General features: G+C 39.3%; 2 protein-coding genes across 4 annotated transcripts in view; both read left to right on the plus strand.

Annotated features, from left to right (window-relative positions):
• Positions 1 to 3,594: 3,594 nt before the first annotated feature.
• Positions 3,595 to 24,389, plus strand: part of LOC114784563 (alpha-2-macroglobulin-like protein 1) — a 28,677-nt gene continuing 7,882 nt past the window's right edge. The window contains exons 1-28 of the mRNA XM_028970049.1: positions 3,595 to 3,770; positions 3,879 to 4,065; positions 4,344 to 4,500; positions 4,589 to 4,641; positions 4,959 to 4,979; positions 5,078 to 5,246; positions 5,907 to 5,991; positions 6,077 to 6,188; positions 6,629 to 6,743; positions 7,233 to 7,342; positions 9,884 to 10,066; positions 10,187 to 10,417; positions 10,757 to 10,817; positions 12,756 to 12,901; positions 13,147 to 13,296; positions 14,493 to 14,654; positions 14,737 to 14,812; positions 14,888 to 15,011; positions 15,662 to 15,887; positions 15,995 to 16,121; positions 16,201 to 16,325; positions 17,351 to 17,402; positions 17,503 to 17,586; positions 17,993 to 18,169; positions 18,246 to 18,327; positions 18,403 to 18,559; positions 18,689 to 18,763; positions 18,835 to 18,997. Coding sequence (XP_028825882.1) covers positions 3,703 to 3,770; positions 3,879 to 4,065; positions 4,344 to 4,500; positions 4,589 to 4,641; positions 4,959 to 4,979; positions 5,078 to 5,246; positions 5,907 to 5,991; positions 6,077 to 6,188; positions 6,629 to 6,743; positions 7,233 to 7,342; positions 9,884 to 10,066; positions 10,187 to 10,417; positions 10,757 to 10,817; positions 12,756 to 12,901; positions 13,147 to 13,296; positions 14,493 to 14,654; positions 14,737 to 14,812; positions 14,888 to 15,011; positions 15,662 to 15,887; positions 15,995 to 16,121; positions 16,201 to 16,325; positions 17,351 to 17,402; positions 17,503 to 17,586; positions 17,993 to 18,169; positions 18,246 to 18,327; positions 18,403 to 18,559; positions 18,689 to 18,763; positions 18,835 to 18,997 — 3,478 coding nt within the window. The 5' untranslated portion in view covers positions 3,595 to 3,702. The remainder of the gene's footprint in view (positions 3,771 to 3,878; positions 4,066 to 4,343; positions 4,501 to 4,588; positions 4,642 to 4,958; positions 4,980 to 5,077; positions 5,247 to 5,906; positions 5,992 to 6,076; positions 6,189 to 6,628; positions 6,744 to 7,232; positions 7,343 to 9,883; positions 10,067 to 10,186; positions 10,418 to 10,756; positions 10,818 to 12,755; positions 12,902 to 13,146; positions 13,297 to 14,492; positions 14,655 to 14,736; positions 14,813 to 14,887; positions 15,012 to 15,661; positions 15,888 to 15,994; positions 16,122 to 16,200; positions 16,326 to 17,350; positions 17,403 to 17,502; positions 17,587 to 17,992; positions 18,170 to 18,245; positions 18,328 to 18,402; positions 18,560 to 18,688; positions 18,764 to 18,834; positions 18,998 to 24,389) is intronic.
• On the plus strand, positions 19,467 to 22,701 carry LOC114784564 (N-lysine methyltransferase KMT5A-A-like). Of its 3 annotated transcripts, none has more exons than XR_003748875.1 (4): positions 19,467 to 21,572; positions 21,923 to 22,053; positions 22,178 to 22,288; positions 22,648 to 22,701. XR_003748875.1 is itself a non-coding variant. In XM_028970051.1 (4 exons), exons 1-4 carry the CDS (start codon positions 20,517 to 20,519, stop codon positions 22,185 to 22,187), a joined length of 483 nt encoding a protein of 160 aa, XP_028825884.1. In that variant the 5' UTR covers positions 19,602 to 20,516; the 3' UTR covers positions 22,188 to 22,289. The 3 variants fall into 3 exon arrangements, 1 of the variants encoding a protein (XP_028825884.1); XM_028970051.1 differs by lacking the exon at positions 22,648 to 22,701 and having other exon boundaries at positions 19,602 to 20,704; positions 21,380 to 21,572; positions 21,962 to 22,053; positions 22,178 to 22,289; XR_003748874.1 differs by having other exon boundaries at positions 19,603 to 21,572; positions 21,962 to 22,053.

Genomic DNA, 24,389 nt, shown 5'->3' on the forward strand with positions numbered 1-24,389 from the left:
AGCTGCTCAAGTGGAATAGTTTTTACATGAGGCATGATGCCATACACTTCATTACTGGCACCAAACAAAACACACAGGTAGAATAGGTTTGATGCAAAGTCAATAAATCGCTTGTCAGTTTCTGACCAGGTTTTCTGATTTTCCTCAATGAGAAGTCCAGCTGCACAGAGGTTCACAGACCTGACCATGTTGATTTTATATGCTCATCCTTACTCTGCAGCTCTAAATTTTAAGCTCATTGAAGTTCAGTAAGATCAATCAGGAAAGCTAAATCCACAACATTGTGTTCAACCTTGGGGCAGTGATGGCCTAGCGTTATTAAAAAAAAAAAAAAAAAAAACTTTACTATCGACTTAGGATCACAATTTAATTGTCACGTGTAACTCGTTACTCCCCAACCATGATTACAAAAAGTTAAGTGCTGCAAATGGATAGTCCTGTTGAACTAAAAATGTCAAATCAATAAAGATTTTGATGCTTTGTCCCTTACTTTGTCAGTTATGTTTCATTTGCTTCATATGACATTCTAAACTAGTCTTTTGAGCTGTAGACATATCACTGTACCAGTATAGAAAAAAAATGTATTGACTCCCTGTAAGTGGCTGTAAATCTGGAACAATAGATATTTTCCAGAAACTCTGTAGCTCCTACATTTTACGTTTGCAGGCGCCATAGTTGTGCTATAGGGCTCATCTCCAACAATGGTGAGGTAGAGAACCTACCAGAGGTCTGTCTGGTTTTAACAGACTCTAGCTGAATGTGGCTTCAGCAGTAGACAACAATGTCAAAACCAATCAATTGGTCTTTTGTGGAGAAGGTGAGTGCCTTACATCCCTAATCTCACCCCCATTACAATTAACTGCTACAATCACACAGGGGCTTCAGGGTCATCACGGCCCCCTTCCCTCCCAAGCCGTAAGACTCCTAAAAAAGGATCTGCACCCTGTAAAAAGAGCCCCAAAGTGGTGATTGTGGCAGATTAGCACCAATGCAACTCTTGTAAACCTGTAAAATGTTGTGTTTTCTCGTTTCTGTTCATATTTGCATATTCTGTAAATAAAGTGGATAAGGACACATCACTGCATGTTGTACTTGTATTTTTCCACTTTGAATCTGGTTACTAAGATATACTGGAGCATGACCATGCAAACATTAGGTGAGAAGCAGAATCTTATTCAATGCGGTACTTACGGTAAGTAAGAAAATAAATTATGCCAAGACAATAAAGCAGTAATCTGTTTATAACATCTTGTGCATGTGAGGCTGCACCCAGGCTGCAGAGTTTTAAACAAGTTGGAGCTTATTCAGGGAAACCGCATGGCAACAAAGTTACAGTAGTCCAGTCCAGATGTTATTAATGCATGTACTAATGTCTCTACATCAGAGAATGAGAAACAGTACATCCTGGAAAAAAATGTAATATGACAGTCAAAAAGCAGAGCATCATAGGTCGCACCCAATTTTTCTTTACTAATTTAGTAGGAACAATCTTATCTATATTCTATATTTATTTATATAGGGACCAATCACCAAAACTTTAGTCTTATCCGAGTTAGGCATATGATAGTTGCATGGCCATCCAGTCTCTGTCTTTTATGCAAATTTCCTTCTTAGAAATGTGGTGAACTTCATCCGCTTGACAGACATGTACACATGTAAATTTTAATTTATTCCATATCTACGAACCAAATGTCAGAGCAGAAGCATGTACTATGAGAATAACAAGGGGCCCACAACTGAACAATGTGGAATCCCATATTTCAGTCTGGTTTTTGCAGAGTAGTCACAACTAATTTTTAAGCCAATTCCATAGGATGTTATAATCTATGCTGTCTAAGGTCTAAGAGAACTAACACAGAGATTAGGTCCTGGTCAGAAGATAAGAGGAGGTCCTTTTAATACTGTGACTTTGGGTGCTGGAAGGACTTCAGGAGAATTGGAAGAGAATTAGCCATCACTTTTATTTAAACCCCCAAGTGCTATAGGTTGTGAGAAGTCTGGCAATTCAAAAAGGTTCCCTAATGCAGTAATATGCCCCAGTGCCATCACCGCTACATGTCTACTTCATGACAATCAGTCATCCACCCCACCCACCCCATGCTCCCTGCTACAGTGGTTAACCAATCACGCATTAACACCCACAACCTGTCCACAAGAAGTGGGACAGGGGTCAGGGGTGGGAAGGACAGGAGCAGTAGTCAATGCTCATTTCAGTTTCTCGAATGTCACTGTACACTCGGCAGTTTCCATATAGTCGCACTAGTCGTTTTTATTGAACATTTAGGTGATATAATATGCAAACTATGTTTAAACCACCCCATAAAACATTTCTAAGCACAAGTTGGCCACAAAAGAACCAAATTCTGAATTGTATGGTTCAACTCAAACATTATAATAAAAAGAGAAAATAAACCAAAATCAAATTATCAATAATTCCTTATTAACAAATTGTGCTTTTTGTTCTTTCTATAGCAAATAGTTGTATATTGGCAGTTTTTACTGACAAATGAGCACACTGGCTGCTGATATAAGAAATTAAATACAGCGCTCTGCCCCACAAAATACTACAGACTGTTCAGATTGAGCCACATAACACAAACAAAAAGCCTATAAAATGTATTAAAAATAAAAAAAACTGAGAAAGCACAGGTACATAACTATTCACAGCCTTTGTCATGATACTCCTGCCTCCTGTGTCCCCTGATCATCCGTGAGATGTTTCTGCAGTTTAGTTGGAGTCCACCTGTGGAAAAAAACAATAGATTTTACATGATTGATTTACATTGGAAAGGCACACGCCTGTGCATATCAAGTCCCACAGGCCACAACCGAGGACACAAGTTCAGAAAGTGTAATCGGGGAAAAGAAATGGAGCGTAGTTACTGAGTCATCCGTTCGCAGAAAGATGTCAATGGGAGTATTTGCTAAAATATAAAATGTGTTGTCTCATCTGATTTATACAAGACAGTGATGCTCCTTATTGCCGCTGTTGGCAATGAATTATCATTAGCTCTTCTTAGTTTAGCAATGGTGTCAAACAAAATCCAAGAATTGTTCTTGTTTTATTCTATCAAAGTATACAGATATGCAGATCTAAAAAAGGAACGACCTTTTCAATGTTTGATAAGACTGTCCTTCCAGGTTTGAGCTACGCAATTCCCTTTCCAGTCTGCGTGTGTCCTGCTTCAGTTGACCGGTATGGTTATGTCATGTAGCCTCCTTTTCAACATTATTACACTTCATTTTTACTGGACCAACCATATGCAGGCTACTTCAAAGTAAAGCATCCGTGGTCTCTGGTACTTGTTTACTGCAGAATCTGGGAGGTCGGCCAGCTACAGTGTTGGAGGAAGATGTTTAATATACTCGGAACATTTGGAGTTTGTGAAGTTGTGCTCCTCACTGTCTCTTTGGAGTCTCGAAGCACAGGATCCTAATATGAAGAGAGAATAATAAGTTACGCAACAATGTATTATTTGCGTTTTGAATCGCGTTTGTGCAGTTCCTAACAGTGTTTCCGTACAGTGAGGATGTCCTTGCGTTTAGAAGCCCACGACTGATTCAGCCGCATCGAGTCGCGGGCTGGAGGTCTTCTGTAATCTGGGTCGGAGGCCGCGTCATGAGGCCCACAACGGGGGAGGCGCGTCGACCATAAAGGGGGCAGCAGCGGATTCCGCTGCGGGTTCCCAGTCCGCGTGCACCATGCTGTGGGTTCTGCTGGTTCTCGCCCTGCGCCTACAGGCCGCCTGTTCTACAAACATCCACGGGCCGTAAGTGTGTGTTTTTTTGTTGTACGTGTGCGCGCACGGGCTGTTAGTCACTATTTGGGGTTTCGGTCTGTTGTAGAATGATATTTGGTCCTGTCTCATGCTTTGAAGGGTTTACCTGGTCACCGTCCCCTCCACTGTATTCGGGGGCAGCACCGAGACCCTGTGCATCACCCTGCTGGTACCTGAAGGTCCGGTTTCTGCAGAAGTCCTGCTGGAAAACCCGAGCGGCTTCAGCAACACTTCGCTTCTGGAGCAGAGCGTTTCACAGAACTTCTACAAATGTCTTCCCTTCCAGGTCTGTTCGCTATATGTTTAGCCTGAATGTGGATTTAGAATAAAAATGTGTATTTATGCATAAGTGTGACAGGACAGGACAAAATCATTCATTACAGTTACTGTTCTAATTGAATTTTGAATGAGATGTTCAAAATATTAGCACCTTTGCCAGTGCTCTCCCCCCTCTTGAATTAAAGTTGTTTTTAATGATACAGAATTACAGAATAGCCAGAATGAAATGTTGAAATTATTTTTTTATTTAATGTCTCCTGTTTCTTTCCGCTGTGGTCTCCTCAGGTTCCTGATGTACGCAAGGACACTGTGTTCAAGCTCCATGTCACTGTCATATGTCTGGATAAAGTTTATAAAAACTCCACCCAATTTCTTGTCACACCATCACCACGCCTGACCTTTATTGAGACCGACAAGCCTCTCTACAAACCAGGACAAACCAGTAAAATACATAAGTTTTCTTTAATATGACATATTTCTCATTAATTCTGCATTAGTTTTAAGACTTTGATGTTTAATTCATCTTCTAGTTCGATTCCGGATCGTCTCCCTGGATGCCAATTTCTTGCCGTATAACCAAGTGGTAAGAGATCATTTCACGAACTTGTAGCACAAAAACAAGTCAGAAGCTAGTTGGGTGGGTGGGTCAAGTGTGTGTGGTCCAGGCAGTGTGAGCTTTAGTCATGGGCTAAGCAGCCGTTGAGTATTGTGTTTGAAATGTTCTTACTCACACTGCTGCATTGCAACATGGATTACTGGTTATATGCATCGGGTCCGTGGTCTGGAGTTCATCTAGAAGGTCATGTTTGATGAAGGCCTCATAATAAATAGATGTTGCAACCTCTGTCTGTAAGTGGGGGGAAGACCATTGTTCAACCTGTTTCTCTTTATCTGTTTCAGTTTAAGTCTGTGGAGATTGAGGTACACGCAGCATGCATTACCATCACTTGTATGTACAATCATTTAAAAATTGCAGCATACTGCACATAGCCATTGTTGGTTGTCTTTCTCCTTCATAGGACAGCGCCTCGAACCGGATCGCTCAGTGGTTGAACCAGTCCACGTTAAGTGGGATTGTAGATCTCTCGTACTCCATGGCACCTGAGGCCGCTACAGGTTCCTATGCCATCAATGTGTGGGATGAAAGAGGGCGACAGACATCTGATTCCTTTGAAATTAAGGAATATGGTCAGTATGTCTACAGCATCTAATAAAGATATTTCTGAAGGGTCTGTTGACATGGAATTCTCACCAGATGTCTTTCTCACCCATACAAAGTAATCAAACCATAGATGTCCATAAATTAAGGTGTGCGTGTGTAAGTGGAATTTCATAAAGGGACAAAAATATTGGAACACCCTTACTGAAATGTATTTAATACAAAAACCAGCTTCAGGAATGCAGGCATGGCTCAGGCGTGATTTTGGCCCATTCTTCCACACAAATGGATCCTGATCCTGAAGGTTCTTTCTCGGAACTCTGAGCTTTAGTTCTTCCAAAAGATTCTGAATAGAATTCATGTCAGGTTGTGCCATTCTAGCAGCTTTATTTTCTTTCTTTGAAACCAGTTGAGAGTTTCCTTGGCAGTGTGTCTGGGCCCTTTGTCTTGCTCCACCCTCATTTTATCATCCTGCAGCCGATTTTTATCATTTTCCATTCATCCTTGCTTCAGTAATATGAGGCCTGCCAGTGCCGTGTTCTGGAAAAATAGCCTGACACCATGATGTTCCCACGTCCAAACTTCACTGCTGTTGTGGTGTTTTGGGGTGGTATGCAGTTAACTTCAAATCAATCACACAACACTGCAGTCATTTGTAAATTCTTTTGTGTTTATTCGCCTTTCTTAAGTGTTGCCTAAATACGAAGTGAAGGTGCACCTGCCTGAAATGTTAACAATTTTGGAGCCAACTGCAGCACTTAAAATCTGTGCCAAGTGAGTATATGATTAAAATGTTCTAATATTGTTCTTGCAATAAAGCACCTGTGTTCAGTATTTTGATTGCAGTTTATGCCTGCAGATACACATATGGGAAGCCTGTACTGGGATCAGTAAGTGCAGAGGTTTGCAAAAGGTCACTGTGGCGTTGGATGGGTCATCTTGACTCTTTTTGTGAAAAGTACATGATGCGAGTAAGTGTCATTTACATCAGTTGATTGACCTCAATCTAAAATCAAATCAGGTTAACATATAACCGAGTGCAAGCCAATAGATCAATATCTGCATTATGTTAAGTGTTTTATTGTTTTGTTGAGGCCTTTTCTCATTTAAATTTGCACTTGTCCAAATTAAGGTTCTATGCACTCATTTCAGCATAGTTATTATGTATTATTGGTTTTCATTGGAGTACGGAAAGTACTGAATGTCTTTTTGTGTAAAATGTCCAGACCTGCCTGATAAGCACTGGTTTTCCCACTGGTTTCAACCCTTTACATTAATTATTTTCAAAGCACTTAATTGTGGCCATAGAATCAAATTCAACATCATTACATTGAATCTTTTTTGCATTTGGTACAGCAATTATTATTAGGATTAAGTGTTTTTTTATTCTTTCTTTTTTTTGTTTGTTTAGACAGATGAGACCGGATGTGCCTTGTATACCATTAATATCACCAAATTCGCTGTGAATTATGAGCAGAATCGAAATAGATTGCATGTGGAATGCGAAATGAAGGAAGATGGAACAGGTAAGTGCTGCCTGTGATTGGTTATTGATCATGTGCTCCTAAACTAAAATTTATTACTGTACAGGGTGGGCCATTTATATGGATACACCTTAATAAAATGGGAATGGTTGAACACATTTTATAAGTGGTCAGAAACTTGTGAAATAACTCATGAAAGAATAAAGTTACCTTAAAACCAAGCACACCATTGTGTGTCACATGACCATCTTCCTATTGAAAAAACAAAAGTTGGATCCAAGATGACCGACTTCAAAATGGCCACTATGGTCACCACCCATCTTGAAAAGTTTGCCCCCTCACATATACTAATGTGCCATAAACAGGACGCTAATATCACCAACCATTCCCATTTTATTTAGGTGTATCCATATAAATGGCCCACCCTGTAGTTTGTCGATGAGAAAGGAGAATTGGGGATACAGTTTGGGACGACAAATTGTAATGAAGTAATTGTAAACTGTTTGAGTGTGTTTGCTGTTTGCGAACCAGGGGTGGTTCTCAGGGGAAGTGGCAGTGCACCTTTTACCCAGGAGATGAAGAAGGTTTCCTTTCAGGAATATACAGAGACATACAGGCCTGGTATTGCCTATGAAGGACAGGTATGTTGAGTAGTTTTATGTTTAAGTTATTTTGATCAATTTTTCCGTTCACTCGTTTTTAGTACTTCAAGTTTTTACATTCATCTTCTACATGGGGGCAGTGGTGGCCTAGCAGTTAAGGAAGCCGGTTGCCGGTTCGAATCCCGATGCGCCAAGGTACCACTGAGCAAAGCACCGTCCCCACACACTGCTCCCCGGGCGCTTGTCTGGGCTGCCCACTGCTCACTCAGGGTGATGGGTTAAATGCAGAGGACAAATTTCATAGTGTGCACAGTGTGCTGTGCTGCTGTGTGTTATCTTTACATCTCTCAACCATTCCCTCATCTGGCTGGTAACTGGCTGGTACTTCTCCCACCAGAGAAGTATGTCACACTATGCAAAGCAAAACATCACTAAAACTCAGTTGGATCCTTATTCTACAGTTTCTCAAAGCAAAAATTAATGAGCATGATCACCAATGGTGTTTCCCTCCAGCTCTTAGACAAGAGGTCCCAGCACCTGGTGAAATACCACAGCACCTATTATTCATTAATAACACATAATTATCCACGTGGGATGGAATGATGTTCTTATTGGATCTCTGAGATTTTAACTGATCACTTGATCAAAGCTGCTTGGCTGAGGTGTAGGTCCTAATTTTTTCTGCTCCACTGTCACTGTTCACTGTTCTACTAGGTGAACGGTCTCATTAGCAGCACAAACTGTCCTATTCCTTCTCAACCTTTCATCAGTGTTTTATAATCATTTATGAAACTGTTTTCCATCCTTTGTGTCATTATGAGAAATGCGAGAGAGATGTGATAATGTGAATGTGAAAATGTGAAAGCGATTGTCATTGTGAAACACGGCAGCACAGCACACGATGACACATTGAAATGCGTCCTCTGGTTTTAACAAGTGGACAGCGATGACAAGGGTATCTGATAAATGGGAGCAGTGTGGGGGGACGGTGCTTTGCTCAGTGGCACCTCAGTGTTACCTTGGCAGATCAGGATTCGAACCGGAAACCTTCTGATTACAGGGCCACTTCCTTAACTGCTAGGCCACCACTGCCCCGGAAATCAGTGAAAGGAATGTACATCTAGTCTACACAGACTCTCCACTGATGTCCCTCAGGGCTCGCCGGTTCTCCCTGTTAGGTTATATCTTCACATGGCTTCTCATGCCACATATCCCCTTCTTTCGTACCTCTGACACATTTCCACCCAGAACTTCAAGGTCATCTCATCTGCAGTTCTTTCCTAGCACTGAGTGCCAAACTTCATGCTACAGTGTTTATATAGTAATCATCCATATATTGCTTCAGTCACAATCAGCTTTTTAAGATCTAAGTGCTCATGTTTGGATGCAGTAACAAGTCTTGAACTTGTCCAGTGATCACATTTTAAATATCTGCTAACACAAATGTTTCCAAGAGGTATAATGAGTGGTGCACAGTGGTGTATAAAAATGGGCAATTACCCAGGGCAGCTTGGTAGGAAAAAAATCTGAACATTTTTACATTTCATGTGGTCATTTTTAATGAATTAATTATTTACTTTGTTTATTGGAATTAGAGAATGAGCAATAACAATATTCTCAAAAGGTTACAAGAGAAAACAGCTCAAACAATCCCCCAATCTAGACCCAAATAATAATAAATTAAAAAAAGAAATATAGATATATTACAAATAGTACACAAAAATCGCCCCCCACACCAATCTATACAAAAAATAAATATTTAAAAATGCAAACCACCACTGTAGAGTTCCACCCACACACAAACTGTATCACCCAGGAACATAAGGGAAATTCTTGCTCTTAACCAGATTGAGAAAAGGACCCCAATTCTTTTTGTCCTGTCTTAAAGGACCCCTTAGTGAAAGTCTTATTCTTTCCAGTTTAATGAAATAAAGAATATCCTGTATCCAGTGAATTTGCATGTAGACATTTTAAACAGATGTCACAACACCAAGGAAGGGTAGGACCCAAGCGCTTTTACAAAAAACATTTTATTTTTATACAGGACGAACAAATATATAGGATTCTACTTGGGAAAATGTAGAGAGGAAACTGGGAATGGAAAGGCTTACTCACACAGACACACACACCCTCAGGCTGCGCATACTACATTTACATTTACAGCATTTATCAGACGCCCTTATCCAGAGCGACTTACAATCAGTAGTTACAGGGACAGTCCCCCTTGAGCAACTTAGCGTTAAGTGTCTTGCTCAGGGACACAATGGTAGTAAGTGGGATTTGAACCTGGGTCTTCAGGTTCATAGGCGAGTGTGTTACCCACTAGGCTACTAATACCCCTACCAAACTTGCACACAAACTCTCCACCTACGTGTAACAGACACTCCAGAGTCGCACCGACAAGACATGTGGCCTGACGGACCTGACAGCCCACTGACCAGACACAGTAAAACCGCTGGCAGCCCACCGACCACATGCATAGATTCACACAACTCACTCTCATCCACGCACAATGACCTGTTCCTTTAGAATGTTGAATGTACGGCACTGAATTTATCATTTTGACTTTGCATTTCTCAGATAAAACTCACTTCAACGTACCCCTTGACGGATTTCTCCAGCCCTGTGGCAAATGCATCAGTCTATCTGTCTGCTCAGTACAATAAACATGTGGAAAACAGGGTGCTAACAACCAACAACAATGGCCTGGCCTACTTTTCATTAGATACTTCCCTGTGGAATTCATCTCAGGTTTATCTCAAAGTGGGTTGGGTTTCTTGCTTCTTATTTGGCTTACAGTGAATCACATGTCATGTATTATTAAACATAATACATGTCATGTATTATTTTATTTATTTATTTATTTATTTATTTATTTTCCAGGTGGATTTGATTAGTGCTCAAGAAAAAAAAACATCAGGATCAACATTCTCACGTTACAGCTTTGCTGAGATTTTCCTAAACTCATTTTATTCAAAAAGCAAGAGCTTTGTGAGACTCAGAAGACAGGATGGGAGTCTCTCATGTGAGACTGACAGCACAATACGTGCCAGTTACATTATTCAAGGTGATGAGTTGAAAAGCAGTCAGGAGTCCCTCGACTTTTACTACCTGGTAAGATTTCAATCTTAAAATGGCAGTTTCAGCTAATTATCTTGTATAGAATGAAAAATAACCCATTAAACATTTCCTTTGAGTTATGCATTGTGATATATTACTATACATATTTGTGTACCTAACTGAGTTGACTAAATTCACCCTGGTGCAGGAAAAAAATACAAAAAACAAATAAATAAATCAAGATTTAACAACTAGTTTTAAAAGCAAAGTCTCTTAAAATGTATTAAATATTTGTAAATCTTGGATTAAGCACCCCTAAAGCAACTAAAGTATTTGATAAGTTCTTTTACCTGTGATGTAGGCACTAATATCATTAATATTATACTCAAACAGGTCTTGTCAAAAGGGAGGACCGTCCAACATGGACTGCTCACTGTCACTGTGAGAGACACAGGTAAATAATTCAGCAAAAAAAAAAAAGTGTATTTAAAAAGTGCGCCCACCCCTGTTAAAATCATTGCAAAACGTATACATAGATATATAACCTATAGTTATTTAAAAAAATGTGCAATTGGCTGATTGCATAAGTTTGCACACCATTAAACAACTGCTTTGATGAAGTAATTTATATTCAATTTCGAAATTCAGTCCATCAGCATGACCTGAAAATGTGTTCCAAATGCACAGACAACAGATTTTCTGTTTGATTTAAGTTGGGGCTGTGGCTGTACCATTTCAAAACTTTTTATTTCCTTCTGGTGATGGCATTCTTTTGTTCATTTGAATGTATGCTCGAGGTCATTGTTGTGTTGAAAGGAGAAATTTATCTTCATATTCAGCTTTCTCGCAAAGTCCTGAAGTTTTGGAGTTGTCACTCCTGAGGTGTAAACAATGGATCACAAGGAATGAAGAGAAATGAACAGTTTATTTGAACACAAATAAATAGTGGTTGGAAATGATCCACCACACCTCGCGCTGAAACAAAGTCAAAATTGAAAAATCCCCAGTTCACCTAAAGTGAAACCACCACAAAGCATACAATGATCATGCTTTACTGCGGTATTCACTTTGCCTTCACTCTGCGGTCCAGCTCACCCACCCCAGCTCAAACCATCTCGATGGGGTTCAGGTCTGGTGACTGTGGAGGCCAGGTCATCTGCCGCAGCACTCCATCACTCTCATTTTTGGTCAGATAACCTGGAGGAGGGTTTGGGGTCTTTGTCCTGTTGAAAAATAAATGATCGTCCAATAAACACAAACTGGCATGTTGCTGCAGGATGCTGTGGTAGCCATGCTGGTTCAGTGAGCCTTCAATTTCGAATAAATCCCCAAAGGGTCACCAGCAAAACACCCCCACACCATCACACCTCCTCCTTCATGCTTCACAGTGGGAACCAGGCATGTGGTTTCGGCGTCTCACAAAGACACGGCGGTTGAAACCTAAGATCTAAAATTTGGACTCATCAGCCCAAAGATCAGATTTCCACAGGTCTAATGTCCATTCCTTGTGTTTCTTGGCCCAAACAAATCTCTTCTGCTGATTGCCTCTCCTTAGCAGTGGTTTCCTGGCAGCTATTTGAAGCCCTGATTCACGCAGTCTCCTGTTAACAGTCGTTCTAGAGAAGGGTCTGCTGCTAGAACTCTGTGTGGCATTTATCTCTGATCTGTTGATAACTGGTTTCCAGTTTCTGAGGCTGGTGACTCAGATGAACTTGTCTTCAGAAGCAGAGGTTACTCTTGGTCTTTCATTTCCTGGGTCGGTTCTCATGTGTGCCAGTTTCGTTTTTGCGATTAATGGTTTTTGCAACTCCACTCCACTCCTTAAAGTAATTATGGCCGCTCGTTTTTCTTTAGTTAGCTGATTGGTTCTTGCCATAATATGATGTTTAACAGTTGTCCAATAGGGCTGTCGGCTGTGTCGTAACCTGATAAGGCAAACCTGTGAAGTGAAAACCATTTCAGGTGACGACCTCTTGAAGCTCATTGAGAGAATGCCAAGAGTGTGCAAAGCAGTGATCAGAGCAAAGGGTGGCTATTTTGAAGAAACTAGAATATGAAACATGTTTTCAGTTATTTCACCTTTTTTGTTAAGTACATAACTCCACATGTGTTCATTCATAGTTTTGGTGCCTTCAGTGAGAATCTACAAATGTGAATGCTCATGAAAATAAAGAAAAAACATTGAATGAGAACTTCTGGCCTGTACTGTAGATGATATTTAAACCTGCCATTTTAACAGGAGTGTGAACACTCTACATGAATTTGAATCTGGTATCAGTATGTACAGGTATGAAGATATTTCCTGTCTTGGAGAGTTTTAATTGGTGGATTTTGAATGGGGTATGTTACATTTTCCCACGTGCAGTTATCTCTATTTCCTCTTATCTTATAGTGAACAAAGGGGAGCTGTCCTTCTCACTGCAGCAGGTTCCTGAACTGTCTCCGCTGGTTCAGGTTGTGGTCTACACCGTACTGCCTGGTGGAGAAACGATGGCAGACAGTATGGACTTCCCCATCGAGCTGTGCTTCAAGAATACGGTCTGCATTCTATTTGATCTATGAAAAGGGGGATTATCCATTTTGCATCTTAGGAAGGATGTTGTAAAAAGACACAGTACTGTATAATCTTATCTGTAAGTTTTCATAATAGACCAGAGGTGGACAAAGCCTTTTTGATTGATCATGTTACACTTGGCTCTACCAGATAGTAAGGCATTAAACATGTTTTGTCAATTTGTAGTAAAATTTTTCAACTGTAATAATTGAATTGTCTTTTTCTTCAGGTATCTCTCAGGTTTCCTGGGTCCACAGAACTTCCTGGTGCAAAGACCTCCCTCAGCCTTGCTGCTCACCCGGGATCTCTCTGCTCTGTCAGGGGTGTGGACCAGAGTGTCCTTCTGATGAAATCTGGACAGGGGCTGACCGCCAAATCAGTACTTTTTTTTTTTAATTTTCGGTCCTATTTATGATCCTTCATATCTGAGAGGAATGCCAGGAATTTGCTTGACAGCAACAGTTTGATTGGACTGGGGTGTTCATTATTATCCCAGTTTGGCCATCCATTTCAGCCATTAACGGAATGGTGTCCATCCAGTTTTATAAAATTCAAAGTACTTCACACTTTAAAGTCAAGAAACAAATTAACTAATGTGTTAATGGTGGCAGAAAGTCTTTGCAAGGCAATGAAACAAATAGGTTCATAATGTATTACACAATATTGATTACTAAGTATTTAAAAACCATGAACCATATTTTTTTTAAATTAAACTTTCTCCACATTTTCCACTTAAGGCATGAAACCATTAATCTTTCTCGTGTGTCAGAATGGATCATCCATTTTTTGGACCAGCACGGCCTTGCAGAACATGATTCGGTGCAGGTGCAGTGCATCATTCCAGGGGTGTGACATTCTCAGTATCCTGTCACCATGAATGTCCAACGTCCTTCCAATAGGGGCCACCACAGAGGATCAAGCAGTCTTCACAAAGATTTGGCAAAAGTTTCACGCTGAATGCCCTTCCTGACCCAACCCTCCCATTTACCCAGGCTTAGGACCAGCACTAAGAAACACAGCCACATATGTCCTCAATGGCTGGGTTGATTAGCAAAAGAATTTGCTGATCAAAGCACATTTTGTCACTTTACTAGATAAAACTAGCAGTCAAACATCATCATTAAAATCTGCAAGGCACTGGTTGTGGATACAGGTTGATGCACACACACTGCAGCTGCAGAGTAAGAAGCAGTAGCCTGGCTGGATAATAATCTTAAATAGATCTCTAAATTTGCTTTAAGACGTCTTTATTAAATGGAATTTTAAATTAATCTTGTTCACTTGTTAGTAATACATTGACTTTGACATCTGTGCTTTTCATACCTAAATTGCCTGCATCTTGTTACAAGATGAAGGACTTCTTTTGGTTTATGCCATTTTGGTTATTTGTGTGTCCACAGTGTAATTTTATACAAATTACACCAATTGTTCAAAAATTCCATAAACCAAGAACATTTTAAATGGTTAGGGTTAAAATCCAGTACAAGGCAGTTTTTGTGATATGATCATATTGGATCATTTATCTTGTTCAGTTTGACATTTGACTAACCTATAAAACTGTTCTCATCTGTGTAGGTATTTGACCTCCTTCCTGTCCAGAGGCTTTCTGGGTATCCATTCTTAGTGGAAGATACTGATTTTTATTTGTGCCCCGAAGAAATCAATCAACCTGACCGTAAAAAGCGTTCATATCTCCCGGACTTTGAAAAGCATAATGATGTCTACAGCATCTTCAAAGTAACAACATGCAGTGTTAAAATGATGTGTGGTTGTCCGGTAAAACTATCTGCACTTCTAAATTCATTATCACCTTTTCTAGGATATCGGGATCAAGCTTCTAACAAACTCTGATGTGAAAGACCCATCAAATTGTTACCCAACAGTGCTTCAAAGTGGTTAGTATTTTTCATTTTCAGTCATGTCACATTTAATCACTGAAATATTTTGGGCCTTTTTGTTGCACTTTGCAGTACTTGAATATGACAGTCCAGTAGGAGATGCATTTTTTGCACCAAGTGTAGCAGCACCCAGAGAGAAACAGACTGTTCGCACTTATTTCCCTGAGACATGGATCTGGGACCTGGTACCAGTTGGGTATGTCTCATGAACACCATGTCTATTTAAAACCCGTTTACTCATGATTTTAAACCAATTGACATTGGCTCATGCTAATTATTTTCATTATTTATTTCTTCTGCTTTCTATTTAATTGAATGGGTTCGCTAGTTCATGTATGTTGCATGAAGGGTTCTTTTTTTTTATTTTGGTTACTCTGTAGGGGTGTAACTCTAATCTGGCTTCAGCCAAGATGCTGGACATGTCTCCCATTTGATTAGCAAATAATCACTCCAATGTTTTGTCAAACCATTTTGGGAATTTGTAGATTTTTTCTGTGTTAGTCAGATGATTCACCTAAAATGCAGTCACGAGCTACTGTGCATTTAAAATATTTTTATCTGGTTGCATCTGACATTTCCACTGTGTGTCTGAAAAAGAATATTCAAAAACCTCCTAAACCCCTCCATGCTTCCACAGATGTCATCTGCATCAACAGCCTTTTAATGTTATTTATAGGTAAATTGCAACTACTAATGTGTTGACTGCTGTAAGAAAGGATAATTTTGTCCCCCAAATGTCTGCACTGCATTTAAACAAGGCCGTCAGAGTAATCTGACCATAATCCCTGTAATGCATGTAAAATGAGTTACAGTGAAAGGAATGACACATTTTATTTATTTGGTCAGACATTCTGGATCAGTCACTGTTGAGAGAACCGTACCAGATACCATCACTAAATGGGTAGCAGATGCATTTTGTACATCTCCGGTGGGCTTTGGACTGGCACCCAGCGTTACCCTCACTGCGTTCCAGCCATTTTTTGTTAGCCTGACGCTGCCTTACTCTGTGATCCGGGGCGAGGTCTTTACCCTCAAAGCCACAGTCTTCAACTACCTGTCCAAATGTATCGTGGTGAGACTTCTTACAAAATTCTTCAGCTTCTGTTTTTTTTTTTTCCTTCTGTAATGCAGTGATTTAATGAACTTAACATTGTCATTTTGATCATTCTGAAAATGAAGGTGAAAGTAACCCTGGCTGACTCTACCCAGTTCAAAGTGCAACCCAGTAAAGGTTCTACAGACACTCGCTGTCTGTGTGAAAATGAGAGCTGGACTTTCGGATGGGTCGTGACTCCCTCAGTTCTGGGTAGGGTCGTGTTCTCGTTCAGCTGGAGGTACAGAGGCTGCTTGAGAAATGCTTTATGCACTTGCTTTGTATTTTCCAGGTGTGGTGAGCTTTAACGTAACTGCTGAGATTATAAACGGTGACAAGCTGCTGTGTGGAAATGAGGTGGCAGTGGTGCCAGATCAGGGACTCAAGGATACGGTGGTTCAGACTTTGCTGGTTGAGGTGAGGCCTTTGTGTAAGTTTTTAAGTGAAAGTAAAAGTGAAGTGACTGTCATTGTGAAAAACTGCAGCACAGCACATGGTGACACAACAAAATGTGTCCTCTACTTTTAACCATAACCCTTGGCGAGCAGTGGGCAGCAATGACAGGTGCCCGGGGAGCAGTGTGTGGGGACAGTGCTTTGCTCAGTGGCACCTCAGTGGTACCTTGTGTCACCTAGGCCACCACTGCCCCAACAGAGTTGTTCATGTTTCTTTTATATCATCAATTGTCATGATGGGAGAACGGAGCAGATACAGAATGTGAATGTGACGAGAATCTGAAAACCCAATTGCTCTCAGGCACAAAAAGAGGTGGGCGAGTTTTCACATTTTATTCATTGAACGTATTACAGCTGACACTGCAACACCCACCAGTGTTGATGCTCATTTAACAGCACAATGCGCAAAGAAAAACAGGGTCCAGGATATGAAAGGGAGGAAAGCAGAGGAGATGATTATTCTTACTATGAAGATGAGTAATGAGCTGAGTTTTAGCGCACAGCAAAGAGTCCTGGTGGTTTTGAACTTCTTCCACTTACGGATGATGGGAGGCCACTGTGCTCATTGGGAGCATTGCTGCTCAAAGCAGCAGAAAGTTTTTTGTAACCTTCCCCAGAATTGTCAACGGACAATTCCTTTGACTTCTTGCTTGGTTTGTGCTCTGACATGAACAGGTATTAAACCTTATATGGACAGTTGTCTGCCTTTCCGAATCAGGTCCAATCAACAGTTTCAACTCCATCTCAAGCATGATCAGGGGGAACCGGAGGCACCTAAGCTCAATTTTTTTGTACATGTACATGAGGAAAAAATGAATCAATTTTAAAATAAGGTAACATAACACAATGTGGGAAAAGTGATGCGCTGTGAAAATCTGTTAAAATTTTGATCTTATGCAACAAAAACAAGTGTTCATTTTCATAACTTTAAAGAAATGTCATTTGAAATTGTGAAATTAAAAAAGATGTAATCCTTATGTGTCACAGGCTGAAGGAACACTAGAAACTGTCACCCACAATGTACTGCTCTGTCCAGCAGGTAGGTGTTTTGAATTTTTCTATATTCAGTACATTTTAAATATTCAGTGTTCAGCAAATTCTTCTTCTGTTCTTACTGTTTTGTTTTTTTTAACATGCAGAAGGTCCAGTGGAAAAGCACATTATACTGACTCTGCCTGAGGTCTTTGTGGAAGGCTCTGCAAAGGCCTTTGTCTCAGTTCTTGGTACGATTTGCAAATCTGTGTTAGTAAAGACAAAAAATATATACATTATCCTGCATAGTACACATTTTTATTTTGTGCAATATTTGGCACACATGGACATACATAAAATGTCATTTATGTTCCCTCATCCCTACAGTATGCCAGTACAGCATGTAAGACTGACTTCCCCAGAATTGGAATGCCTTCTTGTTACACTGAAATCTGAAATTACACATAAAAATACACTGACTCTTTAGAATAGCTAACTTAATTTGACTGCTTCAGTTTTATAGGCATTTTATTTCTGACCATTAATTTATTTATGATTTATGACCAAAATCAGGAAATTTTATATACAAATCCAGCATAATTCTTCTAGTGCTTTTTCACAGATGAACTGCAGTTGTGACATATTTCTTGTTGACAGGTGATCTGATGGGTCGAGCCATGAAAAACTTGGACAGTCTGCTGGCTATGCCTTATGGATGTGGAGAGCAGAACATGTTGCTTTTTGCCCCCAACATCTTCATCCTCAAGTACCTGGAGAGTACAAACCAACTCACAGACGAAATCAAGGGCAGGGCCACAAAATTTCTGGAGAGTGGTGGGTGCTTTTTCTGTTTGGCTTTGTTTTATATTTGTTAAAAACTTTTAACATTTTTTCAACTTGGATATTTCAGGCTATCAAAGAGAACTCACTTACAAACATTCTGATGGATCCTATAGTGCTTTTGGAAGCAATGATGATTCAGGAAACACATGGTCAGTGTGGATCAGTTTTTACAAGTATTAGAGTTTAGCAATGTTTTAATTTTCAATCTCTAACATTATCATTAGGCTCACAGGTTTTGTCATGAAGTCCTTTGGAGCCGCAAGACCGTATATCTTCATAGACCCCAAACACATTACTGATGCTAAAAACTGGCTTGGAAGCCACCAGCAGGAAAGCGGTTGTATTGCTTCAGTTGGGAAACTTTTCCATAACGGCATGAAGGTGAGAGGGAATCGCTGACTGTCTTAGTTATTCAACTTTTTTTGTATATATTGTATGCAGAAATTGTTATGAATAGTTTAGTTAACATATTATGAACATCACATTAACATTAAACTCATAAACACACAGGGAGGAGTAAGTGATGACATCTCCCTCACTGCGTATATCAGTGCTGCCCTCCTGGAGCTGGACAAGAACACTTCTGTAAGTATTAGACCAGCTATATATATATCTAGGGTTTTCAAATATAACAAGTTTCATTTATTATTCTGTAGGATCCTGTGATTGAGCGGAGTCTATCCTACCTGAAAAGCAACGCTACAACACTGAATAACACCTACACCACCGCCTTACTGTTCTACACATTCACTCTGGCAGGGGACAAAGAGATGAGAAGCACGCTACTTAATCGACTGGACAAACAGGCTAGGAACGCAGGTTAGGATCCATTACCATTACAATCCCTTTTCAAAACCTTGTGATGCAGGCCAGGGCCATAGAAACACTCCGTCTTTGGGATGCAATGCATCCTGTTTGCTTTGTTACATCCATGTGGTGTTTTTTTTTTTTTGTTGTTTTTGTGCACACAGGTAATGGCAAATAGGTGAGGCTATATAGCACAAAGACAAATAATACTTTTTAAAATGATACATTGAAATTATGAATACATTGTTTGATGATTTAACTGCATTCATGAAAGTAAAGTGATTGTCATTGTGAAACACTGCACAGCACACAGTGACACAACGAAATGTGTCCTCTGCTTTTAACCATCACCCTTGGTGAGCAGTGGGCAGGCGCCCAGGGAGCAGTGTGTGGGGACGGTGCTTTGCTCAGAGGCACCTCAGTGGAACCTTGGCGGATCGGGATTTGAACCGGCAACCTTCCGGTTACAGGGCTGTTTCCTTAACCGCTAGGTCACCGCATGGATGCTGTCAAGGGATAAGGCGTAAACACATGACGTGATAAATGTTAAAGTAGGTTTTAATGGACAAAACAACACAGGCACAGGAACAGAAACGTAGCAGAACAGAGAACACCTCAATAATGCAGGACAAGGGTGTGTGTGTGTGTGTGTGTGTGTGTGTGTGTGTGTGTGTGTGTGTGTGTGTTTGTAAACCTACCAATATGTGGACATTGACCTGACTGCACACCAATAAGGTGGGGACGTGTGTCATCGTGGGGACCAAAAACCAAGTCCCCACAAAGTTAACTACGCTAGCATGTATATTTCATCAAAATAAGCCTACCCCTTTAATATCTCCAAAGTCCCCAAGATGGACATTTTCTTGAAAAACATTGTGTATGTGTGTGCCTGGAATTGCTCACAGTGTGTACACGCCAACTAGGGTTGAAGAGGGTAATTGCAATTGCAGATACACACAGTAACACGTGGTACAGCAATGCTGAACTCTTATTGGCTCGTCTTGATGACGTCACGGACCATCAGAAACCAATGAGAGAGCTAATTGTTAATAAGTGCCTCAGTTAGCAAGACTGAGTTTGCTGAGCTATAGCACCATCCAGATCTATGTAAGCTAACTTTAACTGCAAGAAAAAAATCATTTAAAGATTCATACTTTTATGATACACATTGTGTTAGGGGTAAATAATATTTCTTTCAATAGTAAAGTGTTTTAGTAAGAAAAGCTATGACAATGCTAGCTAGTTAAATGGTACTAGCTTAGTTAGCACATGCTAGTTTCTGTTATTTATGGATATTTAAAATTACAATTATTACTATATCTTCCATAGACGTTTTCACTAAGCAGTAAGAGAAATAATGTGCTAAGAAAAATGGCTCGGAGGCGACAAAGCCCAATAAACAATGCCATTTTTCACATCACCACCTGCCGTGATAAAGCAGGGCTTGATGTTAAATACATCAATTCCTATAAAGGTGAGCAAAGCAGATATATTATCTTAAACTAATTACTATGAGGGAAAGTAGGTATGAATGTGGGTTGTGATTCACAAATTAGGCAGGGGAGTGTTTGCCGAGTCAGATATTTTCAAAGGAGATTTCATACTGGAGTACAGAGGAGACCTTATCGATCCAGAAGAAAGTAAACGAAGACGGCGAATTTACCACAACTCCCTAAAAGGATTTATGTTCGATTTCATCTGGCATGGAAAATTCTGGACGTGAGTACAAATGGATTTATATATTTTCCTTTGTTTTGATGTATAACTGTATTAAATATTTAAAAAATATATTTGAAAACGCGCTGCTAAAACTAGTATTAGTTTTTTATTAGTATTCTAGTTTTGTTGCCACATGTGGGAACTCGTGTCTTGTGTGGAGTTGCACAGCATGGGGAGCATTTAGATCATTTATCATCGCTAAACCGCCCATAACAGCTTTAAATGTGTATTATTAATTTTTTCAAGTCAGATGTGGAGTCAAAATGGGTTACATAACGTCGCTCAGACACACAGGGATTGTGGGTAATATGGTTGTTTTCTTCTGATGGAACAGAATTATTTCATCATTTGTCTGTCAGCATTTAAGGTACTTATTGTAAACATGCAATACTATATTGACTTATTTACAGTTGGCTTCTAATAGTTAAGATAGCAGCTCATGCATGGTTCCTGCTCAGGTCTGAATATTTTCCAGAAATACAAAAAAAAAAATGTTTATTTGTTCAGCTATTTGAAGTAGATTTATAATGTCTGCATATATCAGTTGTGTCATCACAAGATCACAAAAAATTGTTTAACAATTTATATATTATATTGATAATATAAAATTAAGTAATACAAACTAACAATAGTATAATTTTGCATTTAATAACTATTCTCTTTATTCAAATTCAGTATTGATGCTGCAAGGGATGATGGCACCCTTGGAAGACTGGTTAATGATGATCACATTAACCCCAACTGCAAAATGAAAAGAATCATGGTGGAAGGAAAGCCTCATTTGTGCCTTTTTGCCTTAAAAGACATAACACCTGGAGACGAGATTAGATATAATTATGGCGATGCTGATTGTCCTTGGAGGAATCAGGTAAGAATTGTAAAAGATATTTTGAAATCTGATATTTATATAAATTAAGATTTTAGTATTAATTAATTGTAATATTATGTTTGTTCATAAAGTTTTAACAATCAGAATAATTCACACATGCTCGCATCCATTTTACTGTTATTGGTTTACTGGGCTTTTCATATGTTTGCAGCCCTGGTCCTGCATTCGAATTCTGTAACAAATATTGAATCTAGAGAATTGTGGTTGTTTTGTTTATTTCACTGAAGATGCATCATCACTATACCTACTTAAGCATATTCTCTGCATCTGTATTTATTTAAAAATGCTTTTGCAACCTGACACTGTTCAGCTTTTTTATCTTTTACCAGTATTTGGGGACTTATTGGGGATTCCTTTGATAATTTCAGGAAGAAAGAAGTGGAATGGAAGGAGCCAGTAACTGTCCCAGGTCAGAAAACGTATCCAAAGTTCATTGGATAACTGCACCCTCAACAATCAGGTATAAAACTGCTGTTTAATTACCCGATATTATCCATACTTTTAGAATGAGAGTGTGCATTTTAAAGTTATGCAAACATAACTTTCATATTTGGTCTAATTGTTGGCTGTTTTGTTCATTCCAGGAGACAATAAGTGGTGTAGACAGAGCTAATATCTTCCCCAAATCAGATGGTACCTCTGAAGACATTCAGCATTCCACAGACTGTTCACAGGTTGAGACTTTCCACATTCAGGTATGATACTTCTTTTTAAAATGTAATTTTAATATAATATACGTTAAGTCCCCACACTGTGCAATGTGCATGATATATGTGAAGTCCCCATGAACTATTGTGTATCACAAATCTTTTTGAAAGATTCACAAGACTCAGGATGAGAAGTGCTGCACCTCCCCCACTATGTCCCCACATTGTCTTCTAAAATTAAATCTCTATACTAAGTCCACACACTACACCTATTTTGATCTATTAGGATTTTGTAACACATGTACAACTCTTAGTACATTTAAACATTGAAAATATGTAGTGTGATTGTAGAATGGCAACGTATCTTTTATGTTTGGATTAATGGCTGACTGTTTTGTTCATTATAGGAGACAATAAGTGGTACGAACCAAGCCAGTAACTGCCCCAAATCAGATGGTGCCTCTGAAGACAATCAGCATTGCACAGACAGTTCACAGCATGACAGTATCTTCCACATTCAGGTATGAAACTGCTCTTTTTTATGTATTTTAATTACAATATACGTTAAGTCCCCACAATGTGCAATGTGCATGATATATGTGAAGTCCCCATAAAGTATTGTGTATCACAAATGTTTATGAAAGATTCACAAGACTCAGGATGAGAAGTGCTGAACCTCCCCCACAATGTCCCCACATTGTCTTCTAAAAAAAAATCTCTACACTAAGTCCACACACTACACCTATTTTGATCTATTAGGATTTTGTAACAAAATTAATTATTTTAATGACATGTATAACTGTTAGTACATTTAAAACATTGAAAATATGTAGTGTGGTTGTAGAATGGCAACATATCTTTTATGTTTGGTCTAATGGCTGACTGTTTTGTTCATTATAGGAGACAATAAAGGGTATGAACCAAGCCAGTAACTGCCCCAAATCAGATGGTGCCTCTGAAGACAATCAGCATTGCACAGACAGTCCACAGCATGACAGTATCTTCCACATTCAGGTATGAAACTGCTCTTTTTTATGTATTTTAATTACAATATACGTTAAGTCCCCACAATGTGCAATGTGCATGATATATGTGAAGTCCCCATAAAGTATTGTGTATCACAAATGTTTATGAAAGATTCACAAGACTCAGGATGAGAAGTGCTGCACCTCCCCCACAATGTCCCCACATTGTCTTCTAAAAAAAAATCTCTACACTAAGTCCACACACTACACCTATTTTGATCTATTAGGATTTTGTAACAAAATTAATTATTTTAATGACATGTATAACTGTTAGTACATTTAAACATTGAACATATGTAGTGTGGTTGTAGAATGGCAACATATCTTTTATGTTTGGTCTAATGGCTGACTGTTTTGTTCATTATAGGAGACAATAAAGGGTATGAACCAAGCCAGTAACTGCCCCAAATCAGATGGTGCCTCTGAAGACAATCAGCATTGCACAGACAGTCCACAGCATGACAGTATCTTCCACATTCAGGTATGAAACTGCTCTTTTTATGTATTTTAATTACAATATACGTTAAGTCCCCACAATGTGCAATGTGCATGATATATGTGAAGTCCCCATAAAGTATTGTGTATCACAAATGTTTATGAAAGATTCACAAGACTCAGGATGAGAAGTGCTGAACCTCCCCCACAATGTCCCCACATTGTCTTCTAAAAAAAAATCTCTACACTAAGTCCACACACTACACCTATTTTGATCTATTAGGATTTTGTAACAAAATTAATTATTTTAATGACATGTATAACTGTTAGTACATTTAAAACATTGAAAATATGTAGTGTGGTTGTAGAATGGCAACATATCTTTTATGTTTGGTCTAATGGCTGACTGTTTTGTTCATTATAGGAGACAATAAAGGGTATGAACCAAGCCAGTAACTGCCCCAAATCAGATGGTGCCTCTGAAGACAATCAGCATTGCACAGACAGTCCACAGCATGACAGTATCTTCCACATTCAGGTATGAAACTGCTCTTTTTTATGTATTTTAATTACAATATACGTTAAGTCCCCACAATGTGCAATGTGCATGATATATGTGAAGTCCCCATAAAGTATTGTGTATCACAAATGTTTATGAAAGATTCACAAGACTCAGGATGAGAAGTGCT

This window comes from Denticeps clupeoides, chromosome 2 (assembly GCF_900700375.1).
Source record: "Denticeps clupeoides chromosome 2, fDenClu1.1, whole genome shotgun sequence".
Classification (NCBI taxonomy): domain Eukaryota; kingdom Metazoa; phylum Chordata; class Actinopteri; order Clupeiformes; family Denticipitidae; genus Denticeps; species Denticeps clupeoides.

What these genes read in the sequence shown, in the direction of transcription:
- LOC114784564 (XM_028970051.1), top strand. Translation starts at nt 20,517, where the DNA reads ATGTGGGTTGTGATTCACAAATTAGGCAGGGGAGTGTTTGCCGAGTCA. An exon ending in TGGCATGGAAAATTCTGGAC is followed by an intron (nt 20,705 to 21,379) that starts GTGAGTACAAAT and finishes ATTCAAATTCAG; the next exon opens with TATTGATGCTGCAAGGGATG. An exon ending in ATTGTCCTTGGAGGAATCAG is followed by an intron (nt 21,573 to 21,961) that starts GTAAGAATTGTA and finishes TGATAATTTCAG; the next exon opens with GAAGAAAGAAGTGGAATGGA.